Below are 14,470 nucleotides of genomic sequence, written 5' to 3' on the forward strand. Positions count from 1 at the left end.
GGTATGCATTTAGGGTTAAATAGCTTTTTTTATGTTTGAGAAAAACATAATAAAATACTGACTCCATCATTCTAGCGTTCTCTGAATGGTGACACCTTCACAGAGGATGGAGGTTTGTACCGCACCACCATTGGAGAGTCCACTGTATCTCTGGAGAGATCTGTTAGATCAGGCAAGAGCCATGGCAGCAGCTACCTCGCTTGCACACTCAGGTAATAAACCCTATTAAGGTTTGATAGTTGATACACTGATATCTTTTTATTGTTTTCTCTTTTTTAGCTCACATTTGGTGCTGTTTGCTAAGGCAAGCATCACTATTACTATTGCTCATACAGTTGTTAGGATTGGGAATTTTTCAAAACCCCTAACCTTAAGCAATACACTTTGGCACATAATTTGCTCTGCGCCATTTGTGATGCGAACATGGATGATACCTCAAATTGTGCACCTTGTTGAACGTTTGAACTCTGAACTCATATTTTCATTAACCAGGTCTCTGCAATATGGCCTAACTAAATTAACCTCAGGAATTATTAAACTTAAATAAACTCTGTGCCATTGGCTGAAGAATTTGTCTGCAGCTGTGCTAGCAGTTGTTTCAATAACCTATTTGCACCAGTTATTTCCTGTTATATTGTAAGTTTATAAAAGGGGCATTAGGTTTTTAGGTCTACTGAATGTCTTTAACTCGTCAAGACTAAGTACATTTTTAGTATCAATGGAGCCCCTTATCTTGTAGTCATTGTATTATTTTTATTAAAAAAATGTTTGTTGTTGTTGTTGCCATAACCACTGATAGAATTCCAGTGTTGTGAAAATCCCCTCATGAGTGAAGCATTGAAGGTGCACTAATTCACAACACTGTGTTATGTATTACATGTATTTTTGATCTAACATGTATTGATTAATTGTGTAATATGTGTACTCAAACAAACAATGACTGTAAAGCACAGAGAAAATCTTATTAACTACAAAGGAAAAAATCCTGGTTGTCATATTTATCATATTGCTTTATTGCCAGCTGCATTTGGGAACATGTTACTATCATCTTACAGTCATTAAATGACCTTAGTGTGACTCCAGTAGAGCTTTTCAGTTTGTAGTCCTAAATTAGCATTTAGCATGGGTTGCCTCTAAATTTTTTTATTTTTTTTTTGGATATTCTCCACTTATCTCCCCAATTTGGAATGCCCAATTCCCAATGCACTCAATGTCATTGTGGTGGTGTAGTGACTCACCTCAATCCGGGTGGCGGAGGATGAATCTCAGTTGCCTCCGCATCTGAGACCGTCAATCCTCGCATCTTATCACGTGGCTTGTTGAGCGCGTTACCGTGGAGACATAGCAACCTCCCTAGCAACCGGGCCAATTTGGTTGCTTGGGAGACCTGGCTGGGGTCACTTAGCACGCCCTGGATTCGAACTCGCGACTCCAGGGGTGGTAGTCGGCGTCAATACTCGCTGAGCTATCCAGGCCCCCCTGCTTCTGGTATTTCGAATATTTTTTTAGGGGCCAAGCACAGAAGGTGCATAGGCACCTACTGTAGTCTATGGAAGCCCAAAGTACTGTACATAGGAAAGTTATGAAATTTGGCACACTGATAGAGGACTCTCTTAAGTGTAACTGACCCAAATTTGGGCTCTCTAACTCAAACCCGTTAGCCCCATCAACTGTTCAAAATTTCACAGACGCTTCAGCCTATAATCGATTATAACCATTATAATTCCCACCCAGCTAGATTTTCCACCCTTTAGAATTTTCAGAAAAACCTACTTTTTCAAGCTCCTCCTAGATCGTATGTGCAATTTACTTGAAATTTGGCTTGTGTTATCTATAGACACTCATGACAAAAATTAATGGAATTCATGATGATAAGCCAAACTGTTCTCGAATACCGCATCAACGAATTCGATGGTGGGGCAGAATGGATGTGAGACTGTATATTCGCAACGCTTTGGCATTTTGAAACAAAAGTTGGTATATAGCATAGCCACCATGCCCTGAGGGTACATGAGATTTTTTCGGCCACAGTGCCACCTAGTGGTCAATAAATATGAAAAAGTCTATTTTTTGCTCATAACTTCTGAATAGTTTGGCCTAAAATTATGAAATTGGTTTCTTCAGATTTCTTAGGCAATTGCGAGTCGAATGATACCCAATATTCCTGTATATCCAATAATCCCGTATTTTACAAATGCATTGGTGTATAATTATGAAACTTGGTTTGCATCATCGGTACTTGCCCTGAAGGTGCCTATTAAGTTTGGGGCCAGCCCCACCTTGTGATCAAAAGTTAAAACAAAATGCATGAAAATGCTTATAACCTTTGATTAATTTCACCTATCGTCCTGTGACTGCTCTCTTTAGATTACTTGGGTCATACAGAGTACAATGATACCTAATTTGCCATGGTCAGCCATATTTCCTGTCCGCCATTTTAAATGTAATTAAAAACCTACTTTTGTTAGCTCCTCCTAGGCTGTACATCCGATTTGCACGGAATTTGCTGTGTATAATTTAGGGACAGTCTTGGCAATAAAATTATGACAGACCAAACACATCAACGGAAATTGACCTGAGGCTGTATCTCGGAAGTGCTGTGGCGTGTTGACATGAAACTTTGTTTGTGTCATTGTTACCACACACTGACAGCATCATATACATTTGGTCAAATGTTAGATTAGATTGCATTGTAATATAAGCAATTCTACTTATGTTTTTTATGCCACTTTTCTTAAAATCATAATCATTGATGTCCAATCATACTTCCTTACATGCCCTTGGTGTGCTTGGCCCTATAATTGCTGCTGCTTCCTGTTTTTCTGTTCTAATTATGTTTTTTTGAGGAAAATAAGGTCTGTCATTAACATTATTTGAACTTTGTTCTACAACATAAATTACACAGTGATCCCTCAGACATTAATTTTTAAACCATTGTGTGCTTTAAAAATGTTAAGTTACTAACAAGTTTCTGCATAAGGGCTAAAACGGTTATCCAATAAAGTACATGTCCTTTGTCAAGCACATAAATTTGACCTTTGATTAATGAAGTGTAATTCAGCAAATAACCATTGTGGTCCTTATGTAGCAACTTGTTAGCAACTAATGTGTTACGATATTGTACTAATCGAAAACCGCTATTCTAAAAACCTATTCGAAATTCCACAGGAACTTCTTACAAAGTAACCTTCTGGATTTGCCTACAAAAAAAAATTCACATCATGACCAAACAGGTCTAATAATGTTTTACGGTAACAATGGGAACAATTTTGCAATATATCTTTAATGTTATGTAATTTAATGTATTATCATCATTCTATTGTTCTTTTCACACAGGGAGGAGAAGAAACGCAGTGTGTTCTCTAACGGTGGAAAAGTGGGATGTGATGAAGGAGACTCAACACTCTTCTTTCAGAGTAAAAAGGCAGAAGGTGAGGGTGGAAATAACACCCCATGTGTTTTAGATTGTCCTCACTTTTGATTTTAAAGTCACTTAATTGGAATATATTGGATTGCACAGTCTACAATGGAATGCACTTCTGTTAAGTAGTATTTAATAGCAGATCATCAGAAAATACCCAATGAGATTTTCATGGATATACCATTGCACCTGTCTATCTTGATTTTTTGACTGACCCGACTTGTCCGTGTGTATCTATTTAGACTCTGATTCAGACAGTGAGCTCTCGGTGGATGAGCACAGCAGCTCTTATGCCTCCTCCCACTCCTCGGACAGTGAGGATGAGGCCAGACACTCCAAGACCAAGTGGAATAATGAGAGAACGCCCACCCACAGCATGCCCAAAGGTGCCCACTGCCTCTTCATTCACCTCTGAGATGTTTTATTACCCAAGCAATGTTCATTTATTCTTAATTTATTAAATGATTATGAAGCAAATTTGATGAAACACACATTTCTGTAATAAATGCTAAATATCTAACCTTTATTTGAAATTTTAATGGATGTGATTTTACTGTATATTTTACAGTCAATGCAGTGTCCAGTCGTGGGAAGCCATACTGGCTGGAGGAGCCGCCCACAGCCAGTGAAAGTGAGGATACAGGTGTTCCAGAGAAATTGCGTGTGGAGACGAAAGTGAATGCGGAACTTCATCAAGGGAATAAGTTAAATCACAATGGAGACATGTCTCAGAGTGAGAGTTCACCTAGTCAACCAAACAGCAACCAGTTACCCAGGAGAGGTGAGCATTTAACACCGCATGTAGAGAGATGTGAACACACATTATACAGTATATAATGAATATATCCAATATATTGCATACTTTATTCCATTTATTTATTATTATTGAATACTATATACTACTTATTGTATTTTATATTCTATAAATATTATTCAGTATTGCAAAATAATCAAATTAAATAATTTTAGCACCTTGAAAAGAACTTGAAAGCTGGGGCGATAAAAATCGACAGAGATTTAATACATACATAATGTAAATTAGTGTTTCCTAACCGGGGGTTTGTGAAATTGTAACATAAATCCCAATGTCAAATTAATTTGAATAGAAACCTATAGTTTTTAAATAATATATTACAGTGGCAAGAAAAAGTATGTGAACCCTTTGGAATTAGCTGATTTTCTCCAGTAATTGGTCATAAAATGTGATCTCATCTTCAATAAAGTCACAAGTATAGACAAAGCACAATGTGCTTAAGCTAACAACACAAAAACAATTATAATCTTTCATGTCTTTATTTAACACATCCCATTAAACTTTAACAGTGCTGTGAAAAAAAGTGAATCCCAAGGCTAAAGACGACAAAAAAAAAGCTAATTAGAGTCAAGACCTGGCATCCAATTAATGAAACGAGATTGGAGGTGTGGGTTAGAGCTACTTTGACTTATAAAAAGCACTTAAACTTGTTGAGTTTGCTATTCACAAGAAGCATCTGCTGAGGTGGAACATGCCTCGCAAAAAAGAGATCTCAGAAGACCTACGGTCAAGAATTGTGCTTTGCATAAAGCTGGAAATGTTTACAAAGTTATCTTGAAGAGCTTAGATATTCATCTGTCCACAGTTAGACAACCTGTCTATAAATGGAGACGATTTAGTACTGTGGCTACTCTCCCTTATTGGAACTGGTTAACATCTCTGTTCATGACTATACGGAAAACATTAAACAGGCATGGTGTCCATGGCAGGACACCACGAAGGAAGCCGCTGCTTTCCAACAAAAACATTGCTGCGCCTGAAGTTTGCCAAAGACCACCTTGACACTCCACAATGCTACTGGAAAAAATGTTTGTGGACTGATAAAACTAAGGTTGAATTGTTTGGGAAGGACATGCAGTAATACGAATGACATTAAAAAGAGTATTGCATGCCAACATGAAAACATCATCCCAATGGTGAAGTATGGTGGAGGGAGCATCATGATTTGGGGCTGCTTCAAGGCCTGGAACACTTGCCATCATCGAGGGCAAAATGAATTCCCAAGTTTAATAAGATCCTACAGGATAATGTCAGGGTGGCTGTGTGCCAGCTGAAGTTCAGTAGAAGTTTGGTGATACAGCAGGACAATGACCATTAACATAGAAGTAAATCCACTGCAGAATGGCTTCAAAAAAAGAAAATCCACCTTTTGGAGTGGCCCAGTCAGTGCCCAGATCTTAACCCAATAGAGATGCTGTGGAATGACCTCAAGAGAGCCATTCACACCAGACATCCTAGGAATATGGCTGAGCTGAAGCAGTCTAAAATTCCTTCTGAATGTTGTTAAGGTCTAATCTGCAGCTACCAGAAACACTTGGTTGAGGTTATTGCTGCCAAAGGAGGATCGTTCAGTTATTAAATCCAAGGGTTCACTTACTTTTTCTACAGCACTGTGAATTTTTAATGGGATGTGTTCAATAAAGACATGAAAGATTATAATTGTTTGTGTGTTGTTAGCTTAAGCACATTGTGTTTTTCTATACGTGAAATCACAATTTATGACCAATTAATGCAGAAAACCAGCTAATTCCAAAGGGTGCACATACTTTTTCTTGCCACTGTAAATGTATAAAAATTTAACTTTCAAAATAGAAGACTTACATACTTTTATGATCTTATAAAAATTTATTAAATTAGTTTTTAATTATTTGCAAGTAACATGTTCTGAAATGCATATTTATTAGGTTCATTACATTACACATTACTAGACATTTCAGGAGGTACTTCAAGTAAATTTTTTAGGTAACACTTTATTTTACAGTGTCCGTGTTACACATATTACAGTAAATGTTACTATTATTTATTACTATAGTAATAACAATAACAATATGTAAGTACAAGCAGCTCTACAAATTAATTACACAACAAGTACATGTAGTTGATATTAATCAGTAATTACTTATGTAAATACACAGTAACATGAACACTGTAATATAAAATGTGACCATATTTTACGATGTTGGGTTTTAGCTAACAAAAAAGGTTGGAAATGCCTGACGTACATAATATAAATATATTTAGATTAGGTCTGCCCCCTAATAGTCGACCAAATGTTAGTGGATGAGAAGAGTCTTGGTCGACCAAGTTTTGATTGGTCTGTTGGTCACAGAAAAAAAAAAACTCCACAGGAAACTGATGAACACAGGTATTACCGCTGGTTGGATACTAGGTGGTACTATGGGATAATTTTCAATAAGCAGGGTTAGGGTTAAGCCTACACGATAAAGCAAGACACCTTGATTTCAACATAGAACTTTATTTTTTATTTATTTTGAGTTCTCATCAAAAAATCCTCCACGTGCAGCAATGACAGCTTTGCGGATCCTTGGCATTCTAGCTGTCAGTTTGTCCAGATACTCAGATGACATTTCACCCCACACTTCCTGTAGCACTTGCCATAGATGTGGCTGTCTTGTCAGGCACTTCTCACGCACCTTACAGACTAGCTGATCCCACAAAAGCTCAATGGGGTTAAGATCCATAACACTCTTTTCCAATTATCTGTTTACCCACTCTAACCTTTTCTTTGCAATAATTCTCATGAGGCTTGTACCCCTGAGTCTTCTCTTTACTGTTGTACATGAAACTGGTGTTGAATGGGTAGAAACATATGTGAGGACATGTGAGGCGTCTATTTCTCAAACTAGAGACTCTGATGTATTTATCCTCTTGTTTAGTTGTACATCTGGCCTTCCACATCTCTTTCTGTCCTTGTTAGAGCCATTTGTCCTTTGCCTTTGAAGACTATAGTAGTGTACATCTTTGTATGTGTTTATAGAGAAAGCTGTTTCTTTTTTGCCATTTTTGACCTAATATTGACCTTAAGACATGCCAGTCTATTGCATACTGTGGCAACTCAAAAACGAACACAAAGACAATGTTAAGCTTCATTTAACGAACCAAATAGCTTTCAACTGTGTTTGATAAAATGTCAAGTGATTTTCTAGTACCAAATGATCAATTTAGCATGATCACTCAAGGATAAGGTGTTGGAGTGATGGCTGCTGGAAATGGGGCCTGTCTAGATTTGATCAAAAATGACTTTTTTCAAATAGTGATGGTGCTGTTTTTTACATAAGTAATGTTCTGACTATACTTTGTGATCAGTCGAATGCCACTTTAGTGAATTAAAGTACCAATTTCCTTCCGAAACAGCAAAATCTGTACATTATTCCAAACTTTTGACCACCAGTGTAGATATCTCAATATCCAATTACATCGGCAACCCCCGGGCTGAGGATATGAATATTCTTGCTTTTGTGATTTTGCGTTGAAATTAAATTAATTTATTTAAAAAATGAAAAACTTAAATCAAATACATTTCTAAATTCAATTTGCACTCCAAACAAAACAAAAAATCAATTAAAGTAATGAAGTGATCAAAAAAATTATATATATATATATATATAAGTAACCACCTTTCCATTTACCATCCGGCAAGTATCCGTCTAAACATGCAGGTGGAAAATTACTTAGACAAATGAAGACATAATTATAATTATAAATGTAAAATAATAATTATAATGATGATAATAATCACTGAACTATAAATCATGGTCTGAGGTGAACGTGTTTTCGTATTATTTTACGTTTTAATCACAGATGTATAGGCTGCAGAGTTGATCACAATGAACTGCTCTGTGGAAATAAAGTGAACTGAACTCAAAGCACCTCCTGAGCTGAGATGTCTGAGGTCATTTGCAGCACTCATAGACGATACTGTTCTTTAAAAAAAAAAAAAAAAAAAAAAAAAACAGAAGACAGAAACAATGAAAGAGTGAGAACTTTTTAGATGTGCGTGTTCCACGAGACTGCACGCCTCCGTACAAACAGCATGTCATACATGTGCATTGACGGCTTTTCTGTCATCTGTTCTTAATAATATAATAAAGTGTGTTTCTTCACGCGCGTGTCTGTGTGTCTACAGGCAAATTACTTGTAATATTAATTATTATTATAATAATAATAATAATTTTATACTTTAATGGGAAAACGAGACAAATATCGTCTGGACATCATCAAAGGCATCAGTTATTGACGATCACTTTGACCATCGTCGAGATCATCATCTGTCGGCACAACCCTAATCTGCATTTCTCTCTATAAATTAACAAAATGTTCAGACAGTCTCCTCGCTGGTTTTTCCGACACATTCAGAATCATTACCGCTTTTGCCGGTGTCGCTGCGGCTTGCTTCGTGGGTGCGCTTGTAAAATTTATATTTTAAAGACTCATTATTACGGTTTAGTATTTCTCTGTAATGTAGAACAGTGTTAGCCATGTTGCTTATAACATTCTTTCTCAGCCCAGGAACTCAAATCATTTTCTGATGCCCCCCAAAATATATATATTTAAGTAATTAAATTAATATCATAAACATGCGACAACTAGTCGACTAATGGCTCAAACTATCGACTACTAGTCGACTAGGAAAATCTTTGGTTGGGGGAAGCCCTAATTTAGAATTTCAAATTCAAATTAATTTCAAAATGGAAATAAAGAGGTAGCTTTGCTGTTTATTTTGCACAGTACACATCTAACAAGTGCATATGTGTGTGTGCATCTGCTTTGGTCTGATTTAAATGTATTTATTTTTTATTTCCAGTCTCTTTTATAAATTCTTTGCTTGTTTTTCTACATTATTTTTAGGCATTTTAAAGAACAAGATCACATATCCTCCCCCACTGACGGACAAAAACATGAAGAACCGCTTAAGGGAGAAACTTAGTGACTACACCCCACCCCAGATCCCCCGTAAGAGCCTATCAGGTGGGTTAAATGAAGGGGTTCGCTCAGGAACTGAGGCCAAGAGCATCGTCATCAAACCGCCTGCACTGAACGGGATCACTGTGGAACTGGGAACGAGCCCCGTCGCTTTAGCGGATGAAGACTTTGATTCAGAGTGAGTAAATAACAGAGTTCGATTGGGGATTGATTCCCTATGTTACATTGATTTATGTTGATTAATTTTGTGTCTCTTTATTATCCCTTTTTTTGTTTTTCTTTTTTTTTTTTATTAGCGGAAGCAATGAAACTTCAATTTGACCTTGAATTGGAAGCTCACGAATTGGAAGTAATTTAAAGGACCAGTGTCTGTGACATCTCCAGTGTTAATCCACAATATGGTCCTGCCCTGAAGAAAAAGTGTCAGTTGTCCAGCTATTGTTTTTACTATTTATAAAGGTGTTAGTGTTACCTGAGAGGAGGCTACACAGAAGTTGAGCTGGACAAGGACAGAAAAGTTTTCTTCTGTAAGAATGTCCCATTGGATGGACTTGGACAGCATAGTTGCCATCAACATGTAATGGCTTCAAGTTTAGACTGTATCTTTTGGAAAGAACAGTTGATCTGGAGCAACAGTGTGGTAAACAAAGACTGTAAATTTGCACCTGTGTAGTTCCTCTTGGACTTCATAATAAAATTATGACTTTTGATATGTAAGTAGTGTTTATAATTCATTTTGTATTTTAGATGTGTAATAGGGTTATTTGTTAATTGTAAATTAGGATTTAAGTGTAATGCCAAATGAAATATTTATGTTTATGACTTTTGTTTACTGTGATATTTCTATAGCACTGTTTTGAGTGTTGATGTGTTTATATTGTTTTTATTTTTCAGAACTAGCACAGTTGTAGCTTTATTTGTAATATGTTTAGTCAGAAGTTAGTCTGTAAAGTAGTTTGTTTACCACACTCAACCTGCTTGTCCAGTTAAGGTATTTTCTTGTTTCTCCCATGAAAATTGAGCGGAATTATTAGTGTTGAGATGTCCATTGTTCACATTGTCAATCAGACTGGTGGATCCATTGTATTTTTTTACAATGATTACCAATGGCAGTATTTTTTATATGTTTCAGCATACCTTAATGTCTTACTGCCAGTGCTGTACATAAAAAAGCAGTGTTTTGTTACGTTTGCTCGCATCTAAATTACCAACAGATACTCAAGATTCCAAAAGTGCCTGTCAACAAAATACTGTTCTGCCAAACCTATTGTGTTAATAATATACGTGTTCTCACTGACAAATTCAGGGACCCATTCTTTTGTTTATTGTAATGTTAACTGTAAAAATCAAACTGTGTGTAGCTGATGTCAGGCCAGTAACCATGTAAACTGTGTAAACTAATAGAGATTAGAAGCATTTAGCATCAGTTGTCTGTTTGTATCCATGAAATACCTCCATTACTTGTCAATACTCGTAGACATTTGATACCAGCATGTAAAGATAAGGTATTTATATTCTTACTATCGGCACTGATAATACATTTGAACATTGTAAATAAACAAATGTAAAATATTTAAAAGATCATTAGCATGTTGTAGCCCATTTTCTTATTTCCCATACAAAAATATTCATAGACGATGGTATTTACATGATAGAGTAAAACAATATTCATCATTAAAGGAATATTCTGGGTGTAATACTTGTTAAGCTCAATCAACAACATTTGTGGCATAATGTTGATTACCCAAAAAATTATAATCATTTTGACTCGCCCTTCCAGTGAGGCACTTACAATTGAAGTAAATGGGGCCAATTTTTGGAGGATTTAAAGGCAGAAATGTGAAGCTTATCATTTTATAAAAGCATTTACATTCATTCTTTGTTAAAACTTGAGTGTTATTTGAGCTGTAAAGTTGTTTAAATCGTAATTTATACAGTCGTTTTAAGGTTTGTTGACATTACATCGTCATGGCAATTAAGTTATGAACTTGACTATAACTTTACACAGAAAAGGTTAGTTAGTGATTTTATCAGACTAAAATCATGTTAACATGCATATTGTTTATGTCTTTTGTCTATACTTTTAAAACAGTGAGTATTTTAATGTTTATGAATTGGCCCCTTTCACTTCCATTGTAAGTGCCTCACTGTAACCCAGATTTATGCTTTTTTTTTAAAGAAAAGGAGGGTCAAAATATTTTTTTTCGTTTGTAATCAAAAATATGCCACAAATGCTGTCGATTGAGCTCAGCTTGTTTAAACCCGGAATATTCCTTTAAGACCAGGTGCAATTTTTAGTTCCCGGAAGGTTCTGGGATCATAAGTTTGGTTCTCAATTTTTTAAATACATTTTTTTTTTTTTGGTAAGCCAGGAAAGTTTTTTACAGGAGCAGACTGCAGAACGTCCCTTTGAGGCTATATTCTGGTATCCTTTCTGCAACCCTGCCGTACACATGATAAAAACATGATATTACTATGTCCAAAACGTGGTAGGCCTACTACTTGGTAGTTTGTTTCTTTTTCTATTTTTGATAGTGTATATATGTAAAATACACATTCCATTTACCAAGAAAAGTTAATATGTGATAATAAAAAAAAATTTAAAAAAATAAAAAATTGTCTTAAAATATGCATTATAATAGTACCACAAAACAGCATATTCAAAGTACGATTGTGTTTCGGGACTATCAATGTATTGAACAGTCCTTGATCGCCATCTAGTGGACAGTAATAATACAGGAATCGAGGCCAACTGCAGAAACCCCAAAACGAGTCAACATAGCTGTCTCCAGGCACCTTGTGTATCTCCAAGATAAAACAAGACTACTTCAATATTATAGTTAATAACATAATCCCTCGTTTTTTTAAACATCGTATTTATATGACGTAAAAACTTTAAGCGTGGATTTAGAGAGTTATGGGATTAATGTCCACCTCACTTGTTGAGAATAGGCCTATTGTTGCGCTTTTTCATTATTTTAAATACGGCCAATGGAGATGTACATTTGGATTTGACTTTATACTTTAGAACCATTTCTTGAGTGTATTTGGCCGACTGACAACAAGAGGAGTGTCAGTTATTGGCTCCTTTAAGAGCGTCTGTCGTTGTCATTGACGAAATGTCCTGCTGTGTGAAGTGACTCTGGCTGGATATCAACAACAGACTGAAACGGACCGCTAATGATGGTGTGCCGTTTACATTCAATTTGAATACACAATTCCACTGGAAATATAATTTTACAGGTCTGGGAATTGCATTGATAGATCAATGTTTCGGTTCGGACTCGCGAAAAGCGAAATTACGGGGGATTTCTCGTCGAGCTGGTAGCAGGTGATGGCGGAGAGAGGTGAAACTCGAATATTCATGCCTTCCTGTTAATGAAACTCTATCACGAATTCCGTGCAAGGTGGGTAAAAAACTTTGTACTGTATCATTTTCCGACTGTTAATCCCGCTGCGGGCGGGGCGCGTGTTACAATGTATCAAGAAGCTTTTGTTACATTGTATCGAACATTGCTGCTTCGAATTAGAATCCTTCAAATAATTATACCGCACGAATAAGCCAAACCTGCATAATTGCTGGTAGATTTACCAGGTTTACAGCTGCAACACGGTTTCTCAAAAGAACTGCTGTTCGTTTGATATTGTTGTATGTTTATTTCACGGCATTATAGTTGCCAATAGATCAGTGGCTTAATGTGACAACCACCCCATAGCACAGCACAGCGCCAAGAACGAGGTAAGATGACTGGTTTAAAATATTAGCAGGCTTAGGCTACAAAAGCCGCAATTCTACAAGGTATTGCTGAGCCTGGCTATTATTAGAGGAGGTTTGGGTGATAATTGTATCGATCTCTAATTTGTTTCATAGTGACGAGAGGTTTTTTAGGTCAAGGCAACAATCGCTGATTGAACAAATCTAATGATGGTGCAATTGTGTCAACCATCGATGTTTTTATTGATGAGATCCAGCGTGAACTATCGGTCGCTCCCAATAATTCACGGCGAGATGGTGAAACTGCAAAACGCTGGACCTTTTGGAAATGAAACGTGTGTTGCTTGAAATGCAATACATCATGAAATAATAATTATAAAGGTGCGCAAATCTTTGCTAAACATGCTGGAGATAATATGCTGCAGAGAGAATGACAAATTAGGGGCGTGCTGTGTTTGGAAAGAGTGTGGGAGAATAGAGCTGCCTGATACAATGACAGTGTCGGAGGATATGTAGAACAGTCCTGGGAACGGAGCACAGAGCAGCAGTTAGACCTTTTTCACAGACTGTGATGACGCGTTTCCTGCCTTATTTAGCAGCGTAAATCTCGCAAACTTTTTAATGATCAATTTTTTAAATATTGAGTGTAAATTTATAACATTATGTTTTGTGTTATATTACCCTGGAATTCTTTTTTATTATTATTCTGGAAAGTCATTCAAATGTAATAGTGGATTTTTTATTTTGCTCTTGGAACAAATAGGTAAGTGTAAATAATAGTTGATGTGATTTCCCATTCACTCCCATTCACCGCTGTTGAAGTTTACCCTGCAAACGTTTACTTCCGCGTTCCAAATCCCGGAGTGATCTGAGTCGGGGAGAAAGAAAGGGGAGTCTTCCGGTGGCGTCAGTATAGAGAAAATCGTGGTAGTCATGGTGTTTAAACATGATGTAATTGTAATGGGTATTGATATAGAAATGGGTTAAGAATAGAAATTAAATAGAATACAATGGTAGAAGTTTCTGTGTGGGGATTTCTGTTTTCTTTTTGTTGCAAGCTTACAAGTTGTTTATGTTAATTTTATGTACCTTGTTGGGTAGAAAAATTCATGATTATATGTTATTCACTAATATTCAGGCAAAATGTCATTTTCTGTGAGACAAAAGATCAAATGTTGTAAGAGGACAGACATTCTTATTCTGCCACAATTGTAGAAAATAACATATCTCTAAACTATTCAATTATAATTTAGTGAATTGAACCCTTGTGTGACCTTCGGAGCATTTTTGTCTTTTTCATTTTATTTTTTTTTTCAATCATTTTGGCTGTGTTAATGCCAATGGCATAAATGTTTGCCAAAGGTGTGTATTTTTGGGGAATTTTGATATTTCAACCTCAGTTCCTATAATAAATCTATAATACACTATGTACACAAAATAGTTACACTCAGGAACTTCAGGACAAAAATGTCCCTATTGAAACCTATTAAAACAGCAATATTTGATCCCAGTGCCATTGAAGCATAAAATCATGAATTCTATAATATTATGCTTTCGTTCCGGAGCCCTAGATTTT

At 36.2% G+C, this 14,470-nt stretch overlaps 2 protein-coding genes across 5 annotated transcripts in view; both read left to right on the plus strand.

Annotated features, from left to right (window-relative positions):
* The window catches only part of celsr1b (cadherin EGF LAG seven-pass G-type receptor 1b), a 79,110-nt gene extending 68,347 nt beyond the window's left edge, over window positions 1-10,763 (plus strand). Inside the window, exons 30-35 of the mRNA XM_051689812.1 lie at window positions 76-212; window positions 3,337-3,431; window positions 3,664-3,807; window positions 3,990-4,202; window positions 9,105-9,357; window positions 9,476-10,763. Coding sequence (XP_051545772.1) covers window positions 76-212; window positions 3,337-3,431; window positions 3,664-3,807; window positions 3,990-4,202; window positions 9,105-9,357; window positions 9,476-9,500 — 867 coding nt within the window. The 3' untranslated portion in view covers window positions 9,501-10,763. The remainder of the gene's footprint in view (window positions 1-75; window positions 213-3,336; window positions 3,432-3,663; window positions 3,808-3,989; window positions 4,203-9,104; window positions 9,358-9,475) is intronic.
* Window positions 10,764-12,320: 1,557 nt separating this feature from the next.
* gramd4b (GRAM domain containing 4b) overlaps window positions 12,321-14,470 on the plus strand; it is a 47,007-nt gene continuing 44,857 nt past the window's right edge. For all 4 annotated transcript variants that reach the window (XM_051690062.1, XM_051690063.1, XM_051690065.1 and 1 more), the window contains exon 1: window positions 12,321-12,586. In XM_051690062.1, the coding sequence (XP_051546022.1) occupies window positions 12,558-12,586 (29 nt within the window). In that variant the 5' untranslated portion in view covers window positions 12,321-12,557. The remainder of the gene's footprint in view (window positions 12,587-14,470) is intronic.

Source organism: Myxocyprinus asiaticus, chromosome 46 (genome assembly GCF_019703515.2).
Source record: "Myxocyprinus asiaticus isolate MX2 ecotype Aquarium Trade chromosome 46, UBuf_Myxa_2, whole genome shotgun sequence".
Taxonomy (NCBI): domain Eukaryota; kingdom Metazoa; phylum Chordata; class Actinopteri; order Cypriniformes; family Catostomidae; genus Myxocyprinus; species Myxocyprinus asiaticus.